We start from the raw sequence: 18339 nt of genomic DNA, 5'->3' as shown, positions 1-18339 counted from the left end.
TGAGAAAGGTCTGGAAAAGCAGAAAGCCAACTTTCTTAGGAGCTCTGAGTTATCACGTGGTTGTACGTCATCACTGAGCAAACCTTGGTAGTGTCTATACATCTCAAGGCTGGAAACCAGGTGAAGACCCAACTCCTCTGGCCTAGAAGCATCACCTCGCTGCCGCGGTGGCACAGCGCATGCGCAGCTGTGACGTCCGCAGGGCGCGCTGTGCACCCGGAGAAGCATCACCTCGCTGCCGCGGTGGCACAGCGCATGCGCAGCTGTGAGGTCCGCGGGGCGCGCTGTGCAACCGGAGTAGCATCACCTCGCTGCCGCGGTGGCACAGCGCATGCGCAGCTGTGACGTCCGCAGGGCGCGCTGTGCACCCGGAGAAGCATCACCTCGCTGCCGCGGTGGCACAGCGCATGCGCAGCTGTGAGGTCCGCGGGGCGCGCTGTGCACCGGGAGAGGCGACTGCAGGTCACACTCGGACGCTTCTTGGGGACGTGCCATGAATGTTCAGTTTTCAGTTCATTTCGACTTGGTTACAAATATGCACTCCAGAGGGAGTATGACCTGCCCGGCGCGACATATTCTAAAACAATCTGGCACGGGGATTTATATTTGCCAAAAAAAAGTAAAAAGCAGAAAGGACAAAGCAGTCCTTGCACAGAGACCGCACCGCCATTGTACGTTAGATCGTTTCTTCCTGTCCCCGCGTCTCCGGGCGCGGCGGTCACCACCGTGGAGGCCAAGACGCTCAAAGCGTTAGCGATTTTGTCCGCCCGTTGTGCAGGGTTTAAGGATGTAGACGGTCGCACGCCCCCGTGCAAGCAGGAAAAGGGGCTGAAACCCGAACCCGGCTTCACCACCCCGCACGGTTTTCGGTCTCCGCAGGCAAGCGCGGGGCGGTCCTCCCGACCTTAGAGCCGCCACCCCCCTCCCCCACCCCGCCGCTCCCGCCGGCACACAGGAAGGCGGGGCCTCCGCGATCAAAGATGGCGACCACGGCCGCTCTGGGCTGCCCCGGCCGCGACTCGGCAGCCGGAAGTCCTCCGGCTCTCGGCAGCCGGAAGCGGAAGTAAGAGGCGGTCGGCAGTCGGGCTCTGCTGTGCGAGACCGGCTTGAGAGCCGAGCCGCGGGGAAGGAAGGCGCGTGTCGGCCGCTCACTGGCGCAGCGGCTGCGGGTGCCGTCACCGCCCCGCCCCGGCGTCGTCGCTGGCATCGTCGCGGACTGAGCGGGGCCCCAGCCTGGGCAGGAAGCGGGACTGGAGCACCGCGTGTGTCGCGGCTGCGCTGCCGGTGACAGGTACCCCCGGCGCGGCGTGGGGAGGTCGGGGGGACGGGGAGCGGGTCTGGGAGGCGCGGGGCGACCCTGTGCCCCGGTCACCTTGAGCCTCGGCTCCTCGCTGGACTCGCTGTCTCCTTCCGCGTGTCCGTCCTTCCCGGATTCGCGAGCGCCCGGAGTTGCCCTCGGTGGTTTGCAGGGAAGGAGACCGCGTGCCCGGGCGCAGGAGGTGGGGGAAGCGCCCCGACCCCGAGCAGGTGCAGGACTCCGGTTGCTGGACGACTGCGGCTTCTTTTTTATAGATTTCTGTTTTCTCTGAGATGAATTCGGGGGATGCCTGCTGGCCGTCGCTTTCATTGCACTACGAGGATCTGTTGGCCAGAAACTGGGCGACCCACTTTCACTTCTTGTGGGGCCTGCCAGAAGAATAAGGTCTTGGTCCATCGCCCGTACATTATGGATGTGAACCGTGGCTCGTTGGCCGAAATCTCTAGATTGTTTTGCATTTCTTACCAGATTCGAGAACTCGCACATTTTGTCCAGTTGAAGCCCGGAGCCCTTCTGCCTTGCCGTGCTGCACTGTGTCGGAGACGTTCATCCTGCACTCGCCAGCGAGTTTCAGTGCGATGTTTAAAGACACTTAAAATAGTTGCTTTACGACAGCACAGAATTTGGGTAGCCTTTCCACTCGGCTTGCTTTTGACAAACTTAGTTGACGCTTATTTAAAAAAAAAAAAATTTTTTTTTTTTCTAAATTTTTATTTATTTATGATAGTCACAGAGACACAGACACAGGCAGAGGGAGAAGCAGGCTCCATGCACCGGGAGCCCGATGTGGGAGTCGATCCTGGGACTCCAGGATCGCGCCCTGGGCCAAAGGCAGGCGCCAAACCGCTGCGCCACCCAGGGATCCCCTAAAAAAAGATCTTATTTTTACAGAGAGAGAGAGAGAGAGATAAGTGAGGGCGGAGGGAGAAGGGAAGAGAGAATCTCGAGTGACTCCGTGCTGCGCCTGAAGGGGTGAGGGGCTTGGTGTCAGGACCCTGAGATCACGACCTAAGTGGGAATCAGATTCTGAGTTTCACTGAACCACCCTGGCGCCTGACAGCTCATTTTTATTAAAGGAAGTAAACATTGCTTCTGTACAGGAGCAAAGCAACTTTACAGTGCACGTTAACTTTTTTTTTTTAATTTTTATTTATTTATGATAGTCACAGAGAGAGAGAGAGAGAGGCAGAGACACAGGCGGAGGGAGAAGCAGGCTCCATGCACCGGGAGCCTGATGTGGGATTCGATCCCGGGTCTCCAGGATTGCGCCCTGGGCCAAAGGCAGGCGCCAAACCGCTGCGCCACCCAGGGATCCCCCCCTGTGATAATTTTCATACCAGATGTATGGTAACTACTTTTGTAAAAAAATTAGATTTGTGTGGTTCACAGCAAATGGTTTTGCTAAGAGTTATAAATGCACATCGATTTTAATTATTTGGGAAGTAAATTTATTTCTTAAGGGTGCTTCCTAATATTTCACCTCACTGTTATGTATGTTGGAGCTCAGATGGATGTCTATGAACTTGTAGAGTGCAAGTTGGTTTTTTGAGTTTGATAGCATTATCTTCAGTTTAGACAGAATAAGAAGTTGGTGATTTAAAATTTTACGCCTCTTCTGTTTCCCAAAAACTGAAGTGTTTTCCACGATACAGTTTTTGTTAATATTTCCATTATCTTACTGTAGATCATTAACCAAGAGTTAGTCATTAATTTAAATTAAGGAAAATAACCCACAGACTAGATTTTACAAATAATACACTTAGGCCTAGGATTTATTAAAGAATGTTTTAATTTACCCACCATGCCACAAGCATTATGCTTGTGATCATGCAATACCACATTGTAAATTTTGACAGCTGTTATTTCTCACACTTTTTATATTAGCAACATTTAAAGACCACTAGGATCAGAGTGATAAGATTCTCATAAAATGAAGGCATTGTCAAACAAAAGGCCACTTCAGTGAAGTTCTTACTTATGCTTCTCTAAAACAGTCTTTCCCTGTAGTTTTACCTGTGGCATCAAAGATGTAGGGTTTGGGTATGAAAGCTCTTTTTTTTTCAGTCTTTTTTTTTTTTTTTTTTTTTTTGGAGGGGGGGTTATCTTAACAGGTGCTATATCTTGCCCCAAGAACTCTATCTCTTTTTAAACAGTTCAAGGGGATTTCTAGGTAAATTTTGGTGCACAGAGTTTTCGTTTTAACCATCCTTAAGTCCTAGGCTTTTTGTAGCATCTTTCTTCTTGGTGTCACACTCCTATTTGTTTTCCTTCCTTCTTTAAGGAATGAAGTCTGTATTCGTTTATTTCATTTTGAGTACCTCCTATGTTCCAGGCATTATGCTAGGCATGTGACTCTTACAGACAAAACTCCCTGCTCTTGAGGAGCTCACATTCTGTCCCCGAAGCAAGCCTGAATACACATCTGTCAGGCTGGTTGGTCAGTTCACTTTGGTCCCAGCTTCAGGCTGGCATGCTTGGTTTCAGGTTGAAACTGTGCCTTCCTCATCTACCTGTATCCCAAGGACTCTGCCCCTAGAAAGTTTCAGGTTGAAACTGTGCCTTCCTCATCTACCTGTATCCCAAGGACTCTGCCCCTAGAAAGTCAGTCTGGGTCCTCACAATATGGATTCTTACCCTTCCAAAACCAGAGAATCGGGAGATAGAGTGATAATTGTAAAAAACAGGCAGGCAGTTGTGGATTCCAAGCATTGCTGTTCATTAGGCAAGTTACTCAGCCTCTCTGAGCTTCCATTTTCTTATTTTTAAAGTGGGAATGAGAGTGTTCCATTATGCAGCATAGTTATAGAATATCTACTGTTTGCCAGGCAATGGTCTACTTGTTGTGGTGAACAAAGTGGATGTGGCTGCCACCGGTCAGGGACAATAGTTTCCTGGATAGTTGTGTGGAAGGACTAGATATTATGGTATTATATTATGGGACCCAGTGCTTGTCCCAGGCAGTTGCTCAGAAATGCTAATGTTCCCTAGTGGACCTTTTGTCCCTTACCACTGTGTGCAGCCTGCCTGGGGTTGCTGGCAGTGCTGTCCAGTTTCCAGTCCAGAATCATCACTTTTGGGATTACACATCTAGGCCCCTTTGGGACAAATTGTAAACAGAACTGTAGCACAGTACTGCTGGAACATAGTTCATGTATTCTCTTTCCAGTTTAGAAGTTTCGTGACTTTAGGGAGGATATTTTCCCCCTAACCACAGAAAATGTATTTCCAAGACATCTTTTTTGAGCCCATGTGATAACGATGCATTATTATTCTATAATTTAGAAGGTGGTTTCTTATGAGAACATCTTTTTTTTAAAAATAAATTAATTTTATATTGGTGTTCGATTTACCAACATACAGAATAACACCCAGTGCTCATCCCGTCAAGTGCCCCCCTCCGTGCCCGTCATGACCCCAGTCACCCCCACCCCCCCGCCCTCCTCCCCTTCCACCACCCCTAGTTCGTTTCCCCGAGTTAGGAGTCTTTTTCTTCTTATGAGAACATCTTTTACTAGAACAGTTAATTTGGTAGAGTACTTGGCACTACACAAAGTGATTTTCTTTTTTTTTTTTTTAAATTTTTTTTTTTTTAATTTATTTATGATAGTCACAGAGAGAGAGAGAGGCAGAGACACAGGCAGAGGGAGAAGCGGGCTCCATGCACCGGCAGCCCGACGTGGGATTCGATCCGGGGTCTCCAGGATCGCGCCCTGGGCCAAAGGCAGGCGCCAAACCGCTGCGCCACCCAGGGATCCCCACAAAGTGATTTTCATGTTGCTTTTTCATTCTCACAGTGTCCTGGTGTGGCAGATTCTGATATTCCTATTTCAGAGTCTGGGAGTCTAAGGGCCACAGGAAGTTATTAGGGAACTTGCTTATGGTTGAACTGCTAGTAAGTAGCAAACACAGTAATTTATCACAAGTCCCTTACTTTAAAAGGTTCTCTCTTTTCACTAACCAAATTTTTCTATCATGCAGAACAGGTTTCTGAGGCTGCAGTCCAGGGACCTGTAGAGGAGGGTGTCTAAGAGTTCTTGAGTGGTCTGAAATTATATGTAAAAGTTTGGGTCTTTGCTTGCCCCTCTGCAGGAAATGTGTAAGTTTTGTTACGTTCTGAAAGGGCCACCCTCCCCACTTCCCCAACCCCTACTCTAGCCAGAAATCACTGCTAACAGGTTTCAGTGTCAGGGGTCTAGTTGGTTAGCCCTAGGCTTTATAAATGTTGGTTATTTATATATTTGTGCTTATTTATAAATGGGATGTTAATATTATCAGTTAATTAAATCAATTAAGTGGGCAGTGCTTGAACTAAAGACTCTTAAAAGTAATAACGTTTCTATTTGGTTTAATTTATTTTTCTTTTGACCATTTGTTCTTTAGAGATATTTTGTGTTACTGAAGCAGGATGTTGGCACAAATAAATGTTAATGCTTTTTGTAAAAAGAGGATACTGACTGGTCCTACAAACAATAGCTTTTCCAACCAGTATCTCAAGAAATTGGGGTGAATCTGGGGTGAGCCTTACCAGACGTTAGCCTGCAGAAGCACAACTTTGGTTTGGTGTTTTCCACATATTTATGTCCTCTTTGGGTTTCCATTAAGTGGGTGGAACTTAGATGCTGACTTATCTAGTCCAGGGGAAGTCTGATTAAGGTTCTGTCAGGCAGACTTCTGAGATGAAAAATCAGGCCAAAGAAGCCTAAAGCTAGAGGCCTTTTTCTTTCTTTCTTTCTTTTTTTTTTTTTTTAAGATTTTATTTATTCATGAGAGACCCACAGAGAGAGGCAGAGACACAGGCAGAGGAAGAAGCAGACTCCCTGCAGGGAGCCCAATGTGGGACTTGATCCCAGGACTCCAGGATCATGCCCTGAGCCAAAGGCAGGTGCTCAACCGCTTAGCCACCCAGGGATCCCTGGAGGCCTTTTTCTGAAATGATCTGGACACCTCAGTATGCTTGAGGAGGTTACTGCTGGGAGTTCAGGAGGCCTGCAGTCAGTGGCCATGCCAATTTACCATCGACCCCGACTTCCTTATTTTGTAGATAGGGGCCCATTGAGTTCTAACATTTCTTCATTCTGTACCTTTGCTTTTACGTTCAAGGCCCATCTGTAAGCTCCCTAAGGCTCCAGTGACCAAACTGTGTAGCTTAGAGCAATGACAGTTTCTTGTCTGACAGTTTTGGATGCCAGACATTCTAAATAAAGGTGTCACAGGATCATGTTCCCTCAGAAGTCTGTAGGGGAAGGTCTGTCTTTGCTTCTTCCAGCATCGGCCAGCTCCAGATATTCTCTGGTTTGCAGTATTCCAGGGGCTGCCCCTGTCTTTCCTGGCATTTTCCCTGTGTCTCTTCACATGGTGTTTCCACTGCATGCCTGTCTCTCTCTCCACATTGTCCTTTTTTTGTATCACCAGTCATATTGGACCCACCCTATTGACCTTGTTTTAATGAGATTACCTCCGCTAAGACCCTATTTCCAAATAAGTTCATATTTCAGTGTGCTGGGGTTAGGACTTTGGGAGGACACCATTTAATATCCATCATTTACATTTTAATCTACCTCAGCTTTATTTACTCTCATGCTTTGTAATTTTGATTGTGTGCAACCACCTGGCTTTTATACCTGTGTATAGCATAGACTCCCCAGTAAATGAAATAGAGTCTTTGTAGGAAAGAGTCTATGATCTACACACTTTTAGTTATGTATTAGTCACTCAGCAAGTTGAAACCATGGAGATATTAGGTGCTGTTAAATTTCAGAAGCATTTCCATTTCTTTAATTTTCATGTTTATTTTGTGTCTTTAAGTATTAAGATTTAAATTTAAACATTTCTTTGTAGCAAAACCTTTTTTTTCCCCCCTTTTTAGGGGTTTGCAATAAAATGGGACTTCTGATTGTATTCATTGGACTATGGCTGTTTTCCTCAGTAAAGGCAGATTCAAAAGCCATTACAACTTCTCTTACGACAAAATGGTTTTCCACTCCATTGTTGTTAGAAGTCAGGTAAGAAGATGTCTTTTTTTTTTCTTTCATGTATTTAAGTAATAATGTAGGATCTGCTAGTGAGTATTCAGGAGGTTTTTTTAGGCAGTAAGATTGTCATCATCACATGCATTTGGTCAGCGCCTCTTTCGTTGTGCACTGTGCTGTATGCTAGTCAGAGGCTGTTAGAATATAGAATCTGTTGGTAGGACAGGATGATACTAATTCATAGAGATACTTAGGGACTTCTTTGGACAAATATATTGAATTGGTTACATTATCTTCTCAGAAACGTGTACCTGTGGTAATAAAGGAAGAGAGAGAATTGTACTTAAAGGAATTTTTCAATTTATTTGAAAAAAGTTTTAAGAGGTGTTTAATAAAAGAAGGGAGCTTGGCAAGATGAGGGAGAGAGGGCATGTGCCTTCTAAGAAGTTGAAAGAAGACCTCGAGATACAAGAGCAGAGAAGGGAGGCTGAGGACACAGCTGGATTTTATCTAAGATGTACGTGTTCTATTTTTTAACATCTCCAAAATTAAGAGACACTTTAATGAAATCAAGATGTTACCTTAAAATTAAAATTGGTAGCATTTTCCTTTTTAGTGTTTCATAAAAACAATAATATGCCTTAAAATTGATGGTTATCTTCAAATCAATAAAATACAATATGGTCAATGATTTCTTGGGAGATTTTGTATTCCAAGTGTATTTCTTAGTTAATGTTTATAATATAATTAATCAGATACCCCTCTTTTGGTCAGTTTTTTTGTTTATAGAGAGAAACTTATTGTATCTGAAGTAATATATAGCTAGGACTTGTAGAGAATAGTCCTAAAGTATAAATTTAGGTAGATTGAATGTCAAGCAGTTGGTAAATCTCAGATTCTGATAGTGCTAGAAATTTGAACTGTTGCATTACTTTACTTAATTTTGGTCTTTATACTCTTCAACTTAGAATTATGTCTTCTAACATTTCCTCCTTAATCCCTAGAAAAATGTGAATGAAGAGTTTTTGTTATGTTGACTGTAGTTATGAATAGCTGCATCTCCTAAGGAAACAGCTTCATTTGGTATTGATAAGAAGGCCAGTGGGAAAATAGGACTTGTAGGACCTGATTTTGACTTGCTGAGGAGCCTCATGGGCTTTTTGCTGATCAACTCTCTGTGCCTCCCTTTTCTCAGCAATAAAATGGCCAAAAGAAAGAATTCCTACTGCATTTATTTCATAGCAGGGTTACAATCTGATCACTGGGTTCCAGTATCAGAACTTTATTAGATAGAGGATAGTTTATAAAAGTTAAGCGACCAAAGGTTGTTTGACATCTAAACTGCCTGAGCCGGGACTTAGCTGAACTCTTTTCCCCCCCAATCCTATTTTGGATGATTTGTCTGGTATAAATCTAAGTGTTTGAGATTTACTATCACTTTCTAAATAATTTTGTGTAGTTAACTGTAACAGATGTTTTATAATACTCTGCTTGACATTCCTTAGTTCCACTCGGTTGTTCTCACACTAATTTTTTGGTTTTTGTCTCATTGTCTCAGAAGATTCTTATGGTACATACTTATGGGACTTTTGAAAAAGTATGTTAAAACTGTCAGCCTTAATTAATCCACTTTTTTTTTTCTGTTTCTTTGATCTCTGTGAAGTGAATAGTGTATACCACTTCCTTCACCAACTTTCCTCTCACAAACATTGCCCCTTTTCATAATTTCCTGGCCATTTGCCATTTTGGTTGGTTATTTTTAGTTCTCTTCTGTGGCTATTTGCAGACAGTTTGCCAAGGTAATGGGACATCTAGGCAACTCAGAAATAAGTTGTGCATATTTGAAATCCTCAATATTTACCTCCAGAGTTAGCTTAGGCCACCATTCTTCCCTCCCAGGTCCATGGCAGACATCAGTGGCGGATCACAGCACCGTCCATCTGAGTGAGGGTGATGGGACAGAATATTTTTCTACATATTGAGGCATGCGGCTACCACAGATATTTTGCCTTCCCTGTATCTAGCCCTTAGGGACTAAAAATATTCCCATGTATATTTTTAGATTAGGTGTGATCCTATTGAAGCGGTTGTAGCTTTCTGGTTGTTCATGAAGTGATACATATTTAATTGAAGTAGAACACTGAATATGTTTTGAACAGCCATAGTGACTAACAGAAATATTGTATAAGTAAAGTAGCATTAAAATTGAAACCAATAATCATTTATTGAGCACTGGATACTATAATGGCCCAAGAATGCAGCATGATAGAGATAAATCAAATAGATTGGAGTTTGCATTCCAGAATTTTCATTTGCTAGCTCTGTGCCCTTAAGCAAATCAGTAACCTCTCTGAGTTGTAGTTTTATTCTAAAAATGGTTATAACTCAGAATGGCTTTGAGGCTTTAAGGACATGGATGAATATGCCAAGCATAGTGCCTGTTACATAGTATGCCCACCTTAAATATTCATTTCCCTTCCCTTTCTAGTTCTGTATGGAAGGAAGACGAGTTCTGATCAACAGCTTTGGAAATCTAGAAAACAAGTTTGCTACCAGATTTATGCTATCTGGTGGACATTCAGGTGGTTTATAGTTTTTTTTTTTCTTTTGCCATAATTGAAAACTTTTTATTGTGATCTTTCAAAACATTTCTAAGTGGAGAGAGTGTGGTACGTATAATGTGCTCTCCCTCTACCTGTCACCCAGTTTTAGCAATTATCAACTGAAGTCCAGTAATCTAGCACCACCACTGCCACCCTCCTCCCTTATCCTACTGGAATATTTTAAAACAAATCCTGGACATCATATAATTTCATCTGAAAAACTATAGATGTTTTACTCAATGGAATAAGAAGCTAAAAAAAAAAAAATAGCAAAGCAAACAAACTGAATTATATTGTAAACAGATGGCAGCGTTCCTTTTAATAATATCTTGTATTGTTCTTACTGTTCTTGGATTAATTCAGTGGATCTAGTAATTAATTTTCTTAAGACTGTTTGAAACTTAGATGTTGTAAGACTTATTTATGCAGTGGGATGAAGAAGAACGTGTGTTTCAAGTTTTCTTGTAATTATATGAAGAACATATATGTATTTGTACATGGCCTTTACATGGAAGGCCTTAGCTTCAGTGAATTCTTCTCACCATTACAACCTTTGAGTGTATTATCCCCTACCCCTCTTCCACAAACTTATCTTGTAGACGCAGCTTTAATTAATGAATTTAGTGTTTATTTGCATATTACAATCTATTTGTCTTAGTATCTGTTTTCTTAGACCACAAGCTATTATAAGGCTAGTATGTTTTTCTTAGTTACTAGAAAGCCTAGAAAAGTTCCACATTCAAGGAGGTACTAAAGTATTTAATACATTATGATAATGGGTATTTTCAGAAACCTATTTTTAGAGAGGCTGTGTATTACCAGGAAATGTTTCTTATTTTTCCCATATTTCTGTGTCTAGCTGTGGAGTAGAGTGAGAGTTGTACATCCCAGTGTTGACAAGTAATGGGAAAGTCTTCCTTTGGCTAGGTAAGCTGAGATCCAGATCTGTAGTTTGCTTTAAGAAGTGAAAGATCACGCCTACATTGGTATTCTATCTCAGAGAAGAGAACCAATTGACATGAATCATTCAATCAGTACATGTGTTTTCTTTTAGGGATTTTATACTCTCCAATGAAAGGAAATTTAGAATGGCCATTATTTTAGATCTGTAAAGTCAAGAAAAAATGAAAGTGGTATTAAGTTCTAAGAACTTTATTAAACTGAAATTTGGTAATCTTGAAAATTTGGATTTATGGATGTTAAAAGATTACAACATGCTGCCTTTAGTCTCCTAGAGATTTTTCTAGGGTTCATGCTTTCCTTGGGAGAATCTTAGGCAAAACATATTTTTTTGTTCTTTGTGAAGTCTTTCAGAAAATAAATGAGCAGAACTAGTACCAGAATTATCAGTTCTTAATTCTGCTTCTACTACCAGCAGCATTATCACAAAACAGGGTTTCATAAGCTTTATTTATATTGGGACTCCCTTCTTGTTACATTAATCCAGGTTTCTTAAGGAATGTCTATTAAGCTATTAGTAGAGTAAGTGAATAAGTTACTAATAAGCTAATTAGTTATAAATAGCCAATACGCTAATAAGACTTGCTTATCATTAGGATATATATTATACATGCTCGTGTATAATATATGTTATAAAAGCCAAACTGTGGACATTTGTATACTTAAAAACCTCTTTTTGCTCTCTTTTGTAATGTAACTTATATTAGAGGATTTTATTATTTTATTTCTGATATTTCCTCCCTTTTCTCCCAGTGAGTTTTTAGCAGAAGACAGTCAAGAGAAATTTTGGAATTTTGTAGAAGCCAGTCAAAATATTGGATCATCTGATCATCACGGTAAAATTGAAGCAAATGCTTCTTTGACTTTGGTATCTGGGAAAATATTAGGAAAAAACGGTCTCTTTCATAGTATTTGTGGCATGGCAATTAATGGAAAACGTTTTTATTTTTAATGACTAGAGCTGTGATGGTAGCCCGCAGAGCCAATACAAACTAATACTTACTTCTGAAGCAGTTTATGACTTCTCCTATAAGTACTGTTTCTTCCCCACTTTGTCTTTGTTCTTTTGTGTTCTTTTATTAGAAGTGCTGTATAAATGTTTTGTAGAAGTCAAATTCATTTAAAATTATTTAGTATTAACATAATTACCATCAGTTTTGATTCCCTTTTTCTTTTGTTATGAATTAACTATACAACTTATCTGTTATCTGTTAGGTTTATTATCATTAATTTAGTGCCATTCAAAATGTTTCCCGTTAAGCCTGCCAGTCACCCACAACTTGAGTGTCAAGGTATCAAATTCATGACAATGTAAACTGTATCACTTGTTTACAGTTTATGATGTGCATTCATATTTTCTACCTCAATATAAGCTTTATAGAGTGTAAACATTACTAATCAAAGATGGGGATATATGGGTAGCTAAAACCTTGAATATTATATTGACAGGCTTTATTGAAGAGCAGATGTATGAAAACAGTGTGACTGCTATTAATATTTAACTGAATTTATTTTTACCTTTTTGATTTTTATTAAAAATAATGCAGATTTCAAAAGTCAAATCTGAATTTTTTTGTGATATTAGTACCTAAAGGTTTGAACTAACATCTGTAAGTTTGAGTTACATAATTTAGAGTCAATTGGAATTGTTTGCATTGTCAAAAAAAATTGTTTTACTTTTTGTTTACAATTTCATAAGCAAATTTATTGAAGTGGGTTTTATAATGAAATTTGAACTCTAACATTTAAAATGAAATTTGCTCAATTTAAATGATAATGTGTTCTTGGTTAAAGTTAGGGAGTTATGATTTCTTGGAAGTGATCATAAAAGTATGTTAAATATTTTATTTGAAATATTCATTGTTCTACCACCCAAAGGTGTTCACCATTAACATTCTGGCAACATTTTAAGTATTTCGTCTTTTTCTGCTTAAGAAGATGCTAATGCATTGTCAAACCTTTCATATGCTTTTTAAAATGTTAATTATATTCCTTAAAATTTTTTTTGATACATAATATGTGATTTAATAGTCAAGCTTATGAAAGGCTTAGACAGAAACATCTTGTTCTTTCCTTGTCCCCCCTCCTGTTTCTCCCCTGCTTTTTATAACTGTTTAACCTTCAGTGTTTTGTTTGTTTGTTTAAGATTTTATTTATTTGTTCATGAGAGACAGAGAGAGAGAGGCAGAGACACAGGCAGAGGGAGAAGCAGGCTCCACGTAGGTAACCTGACGTGGGACTCGATCCCAGGTCTCCAGGATCCTGCCCTGGGCTGAAGGTGGTGCTGAACTGCTGAGCCACCGGGGCTGCCCAACCTTCAGTTTTTTTAAACAACAAATACATACATATGTATTCTTATTTTTCATTATTTCTTAGAGTAAAAAAGATAGCTTACTATGTATAGTTGACCTTTGAATTAACGCATTTGAACTCCATGGGTCGACTTATACTCGGATTTTTTTGGTGTGTGACTACAGTATGGTACTTAAATGTATTTTCTCTTGTTTATGATTTTCTTAACATTTTCTTTAGCTTTGTTGTAAGATTACAGTATAAAATTATATATATAACATATAGAATGTATGTTAATTGACTTTTATGTTACTGGTATAGCTTCCTGTCAACAGTAGGCTGTTAGTAGTTAAGTTTTTGGGGAGTCAAAGTTATACATGGACTTTTGACTGTGGGGCAGTTGATGCCTCTAAACTGTGTTCACGGGTCAACTGCACGTTGTTTTGTACCTTGCACTTTAAGAATATATCCTGGGGATTTTTTCATACTGGTACATGTAACTTTTCTCCCCTCTGATAGTTTGTTTCAATTGTTTAAATATGCTTCTCCCCAAACTACCATTTCCTTAATATCCTTTAATACTTTGTACTTCTCATTATACAGCTCAGTTTTGTTGGGTTATTGATTAAGTAATAAACATGTTAGCATTGGGGATACAAAGATACGTTGGAGCCCCTCTTGGGGCTCAAAAACCATTTGGGGAGGGGTGGATAGTGAATAAATAATTTAGTGTATGATGTGATAAGTGAAAGAGGTAAGCAGAGAAATATTAAGGGACCAAAGAAGAGATGTACTTGGTCCAGTGAGGCATGGGGTAGGGATTGGGAGTGACTTTACAGAGTAAGTGATGTCATAACTGAATTCTTCCAGTGGAGATTAAGTAGAAGTTAGTCATCCAGGTAAGTGGGACACTTGCAGTCCAGGTAGAGGGAATAGTGTGAAAAAAGGAAAGAAGAGAGGAAGTGTCCAATTACTTTGTGTACTCTAGGGAATTCTAAGCATTTGACAATAGTTCAAGATAGGATAGTGGTAAAATTTTGCCATCATATACCTTTGTAACACATAGCTTTATACTTTGTGAACTATCTTATTTGGGTATGTCTAGTCCTATATAGTTACTTTGGTTAATTTGTTCCTTTGACAGGTACTGATTATTCCTATTATCATGCAATACTGGAAACTGCATTTCAGTTTCTGTCCCCTCTACAGCAGAATTTGTTGAAATTTTGTCTGTCCCTTCATTCTTACTCAGCTACAATTCAAGCCTTCCAGCAGGTAAGTTCAGTGCTTAGAGATAACAGTATTTTTTAGGGATTGTATAACATGATGATTGGATATATTGGGGTTGTCCTGGCATTGTGTTACAGAGCTATAATTTTTCTGCGTGAAATTTCTGACGATTTATGATTTGTTTAGAAAGCAAAGCTGACATTAGATCTTCAGATCACAGGTGTTTTTAAATAAAAAAACATAATTTGCACTCATTTTCATTTAAGAAAAAAGAAAAAATATCCACACAAAGATGAAACTACCAGACTTCATTTATACAACACAGCATAGGAGGTATAGTTTTGCTAAACCAATTGACTGTAAATCTGGATCACAGCCTTTAGATCTAAAGTTCACAGGGAAAAAAAAAAGGTTCACAGGAAATACAGGTGATGGGAAATATGAAGCAGGATCACAGGGGTAATAGTCAGGAAAATCCAGAATGTAGGAGACTTTGTAGTAAAACAGTCTGTTACTTCAACAAATATGTTATGAGGAAAGAAAAGAAGGAAGGAAAAACTTCAAGGGAGACTTAAAATATGTATCTGCTTAATGCAGTGTGTGGATCTTATTGGAATTTGAGTTGAACCAGACTCTCCTTGTAAAAAAAAAAAAAAGGTGAGAGACTCAAAGATGAGCACATACTGATCATATATTTGATGTAAAAGAAATGTTAATTTTAAAATCACTATTTTATTATAAAATAAAGTAGGCATAGAAAACCACTCACATGAATTATATTGTGTAATGAATTTTTGCAAAGTGAGCACTTGTAATTTTCCCCCAGATCAAGAAGTAGAACTTAGCCAGGCCCTCTGGCAGCCTACCCTTCTTGTGCTCTGCTCTCATTACAGCCACCTTTCACCCTCAACAGGAACTACTTTATCAACCTCTGTTGAAATGACTTGCTGTGTTTCTTTATCATTATGTTGTCTAAGAGTACATCTCCACACAGTAGTTTAGTATTGCTCAGTTTAAAAAATTTTGATAATGTTTTTGGTGGGTGGTGCTGAATTTATAGGTTCTTCCTCTCTTTTCTTTGAGTGACACGAACTGTTGGCCCTGTAAATTTTTTCAGTCTGTATTTTGGTGATCACATACTCATGATGCAGTTCAGCTTTTTTTGTCCTCTGTTTTTTTTTGCAAATTGGCAGCTGATCCAGAGGCTCAATGAGAATTGTGGTTTTTTTCCCCTTCGGCAAGTGTATAGGTAGTACACTGTTTCATTAGGAGACCTCTTCGATTTAGCAGCCATTACTGCTCTGTGCTTAATCTAGTAATTCTTTAGGTTGTAAAGTGGTGACTCTCATTCTTGTGTTGTTGTTCGTGGAATATGGATTTAAAGAGGTACCTCTCCTCACCTGGTACTGTTCACATGGGGATGGCAGAGTACATGCTTGATTCTTTCCTGTTGTTTACCAGGTTTTTGAATGAGTTTGATTCACTAGCATCTTTTTATTTTAACCATTTAAGTTTTTTCAAAAATTGTTTATTTATTCATGAGAGACAGAGAGAGAGAGAGAGAGAGAGAGAGAGAGAGGCAGAAACATAGCAGAGGGAGAGAAGCAGGCTCCATGCAGGGAGCCCGACGTGGGACTCAATCCCAGGTCTCCAGGATCACGCCCTGGGCTGAAGGCGGTGCTAAACCACTGAGCCACCCGGGCTGCCCAACCATTTAGTTTTTTGCTTCAACTTTTTTTTTATTGTGGGAAAATGTACATAATGTAAGATTTATCATCTTGGCTGTTAATTTAAGTGTACAGTTCAGTGGTATTCAGGACATTCTTGTTGTACAAGCATCACCACCATGCATCTTCAGAACTCCTTTCATCTTGCTATGCTGAAACTATATACTTTTCAAATAATAACTTCCCATCCCCCGTACCCACCCTTCCCATCCCTGGTAACCATCATTCTACTTTCTATCTCTGAGTTTGCCCATTTTGAATACCTCCTTCAAGTGGAATCATAATGGTGTTTGTCTTTTTGTGTCTGGCTTATTTCACGTAGCATAGTGTTTTTAAGGTTCATCCATGTGTGGCATGTATCAAAATTTAATTTCTTTGTATAACTGAATAATATTCCATTGGATGTATAGAACACATTTGATTATGTATGTCCTCTGTTGATGGACATTTGGATTGTTTCTGGCTTTGGCTATTGTGAATAATGCTGCTTGGAACATTGGTTTATGACTCTGTTTTCAGTTCTTTTGGGTGTGTACAAAAGAGCGTAATTCATGGATCCTGTGGCAATTCTGTGTTTAACATTTTAAGAATCACCAAACTTTTTCACAGCAGCTGCACCGTTTTACATTATCACCAGTAATGATCCAGGATTTCACTTTTTCCACATACTTCCCAACACTTTATTTTCTGTGTGTTTGATAATAGCTGCCCTCATGGATAGGAAGTTGTGTCTTGTGGTTTTGATTTTCATTTCCCTAGTGACCAAGGATGTGGAGCTTTTGTCCTTATTGTCCATCTGCGTATCTTCTCTGGAGATTTGCCCATTATTTGTTTTTACCTGTTTCTCAGGTAGATTATTTGTTTTTGTGTTGTGGTAGGGTATTTTTTTTATATATACATTGGGTTTTAGTCACTTACTAGATATATGCTTTTCAAATATTTTCTCATGTTCTATGGGTTGCGTTTTCACTGTTGATGGTGTTCATTGATAGACAAAATTTAAAATTTTGATGAAATCTGATTTATCTATTTTTTCTTTTGTTGCCTGTGCTTTTGGTATTATATCCAAAAATCATTACCAAATCCAATGTATGAAACTATGTTTTCTTCTAGAGTTCTGTAGTTACTGTATTAGCTCTCAAGTTAGGTCTTTGATCCATTTTGAATTAATTTTTGTATATGGTATAGAATAAGAGTCCATCTTCATTCTTTTGCATGTAGATACCTAGTTTTCCCAGCACCATTTGTCAAGAGACTGTCCTTTTTCTCTGGAATGGTCTTGGCACCCTTGTTGAAAATCAGTTGACTGTATAATATGAGGTTTTATTTTTGGAGTCTTTATTCTATTTCATTGGTTTATATATCTTTATTTATGAAAGTACTATACTGTTTTGAATGCTGAGCTTTGTGTTAATTTTGGAAAACAAAGTATGAGTCTTCTACTGAGTCCTTTTGATGCCATGCTGGTAGTCTTTGATTGCTTCCTTCCTATCTGATATGTAAGTAGTTTCAGATTTATCTTGTATATCTCTGTCCCTAGATTTGAGATCAGTTATTTCTCTAAGAGGCTAATTAAAGTTCTTTGTTTACCTGTTTGTTGTTTTCTTTGGTGGAAATGGTATTTTAAGAGCCCAGTGAAAGCACTAGGGGTTTTCATTGCAAATGGGTAGGTCATTGTTCTTAGGCCTTTTAAATGGATAGAGGTAGGAAGTGACTACATGTATCTAAAGGCAAAATATATAAAGCTATGTATAGATGAAATACTTCATCAGTTCATACTGATGTTTCCAATTCAAATTTAGGACTACTTTGTTATATCTTTATTCTTCCACACTAAGAATATTAGTTCTCAAAGTTATAAGGGATGATAGAATTAAACTATCTTATGGTTTGCTTGTTTTATCCACATTACATACGCAGTAACCTTAATAACAGTAGTCATACCGTTTCCACAATTATGTTTCCTTTCCCCTTCCCTTACCCTTTTCCTTTCCTTTCTGTTCTGTTCCATTTTTGAGTAGGCTTCATGCTGGGTGTGGAGCCCAAGGCAGGGCTTGAACTGAGATTAAGACCTGAGCTGAGAACAAGAGTCAGACTGAGAAGCCAACTAGGCGCCTCCACAATTACATTTCCTATAAACAGTTAAAAATTTTTCTTTTGGCATAATGATTGCCATTTTCCCTTCTCCCATTTAAAAAAATGAATATTTTTTACCTAGAACATAGATATTTCATATTATA

The 18339-nt window shown here is 39.6% G+C and overlaps 1 protein-coding gene across 12 annotated transcripts in view; it reads left to right on the top strand.

Moving 5' to 3' along the window:
• Positions 1-949: 949 nt before the first annotated feature.
• The window catches only part of UGGT1 (UDP-glucose glycoprotein glucosyltransferase 1), a 125623-nt gene continuing 108233 nt past the window's right edge, over positions 950-18339 (top strand). Inside the window, exons 1-6 of one of the 12 annotated variants that reach the window (XM_072757444.1) lie at positions 1006-1291; positions 7185-7320; positions 9776-9869; positions 10750-10817; positions 11604-11686; positions 14287-14417. Coding sequence is in view for 4 of the 12 variants with exons in the window: in XM_026015671.2 (XP_025871456.1) it covers positions 7199-7320; positions 11604-11686; positions 14287-14417 (336 nt within the window). In the remaining 8 variants the exon portion in view is untranslated. Of the gene's footprint in view, positions 1292-1786; positions 1882-7184; positions 7321-9775; positions 9870-10749; positions 10818-11603; positions 11687-14286; positions 14418-18339 lie in introns of those variants that run through there. The other 11 variants (XM_072757449.1, XM_072757447.1, XM_072757443.1 and 8 more) reach the window with 11 other exon arrangements.

Source organism: Vulpes vulpes, chromosome 5 (assembly GCF_048418805.1).
Source record: "Vulpes vulpes isolate BD-2025 chromosome 5, VulVul3, whole genome shotgun sequence".
Lineage (NCBI taxonomy): Eukaryota > Metazoa > Chordata > Mammalia > Carnivora > Canidae > Vulpes > Vulpes vulpes.
The sequence above is the reverse complement of the archived record's forward strand: the minus strand, read 5'-3'. Positions and strand labels throughout refer to the sequence as shown.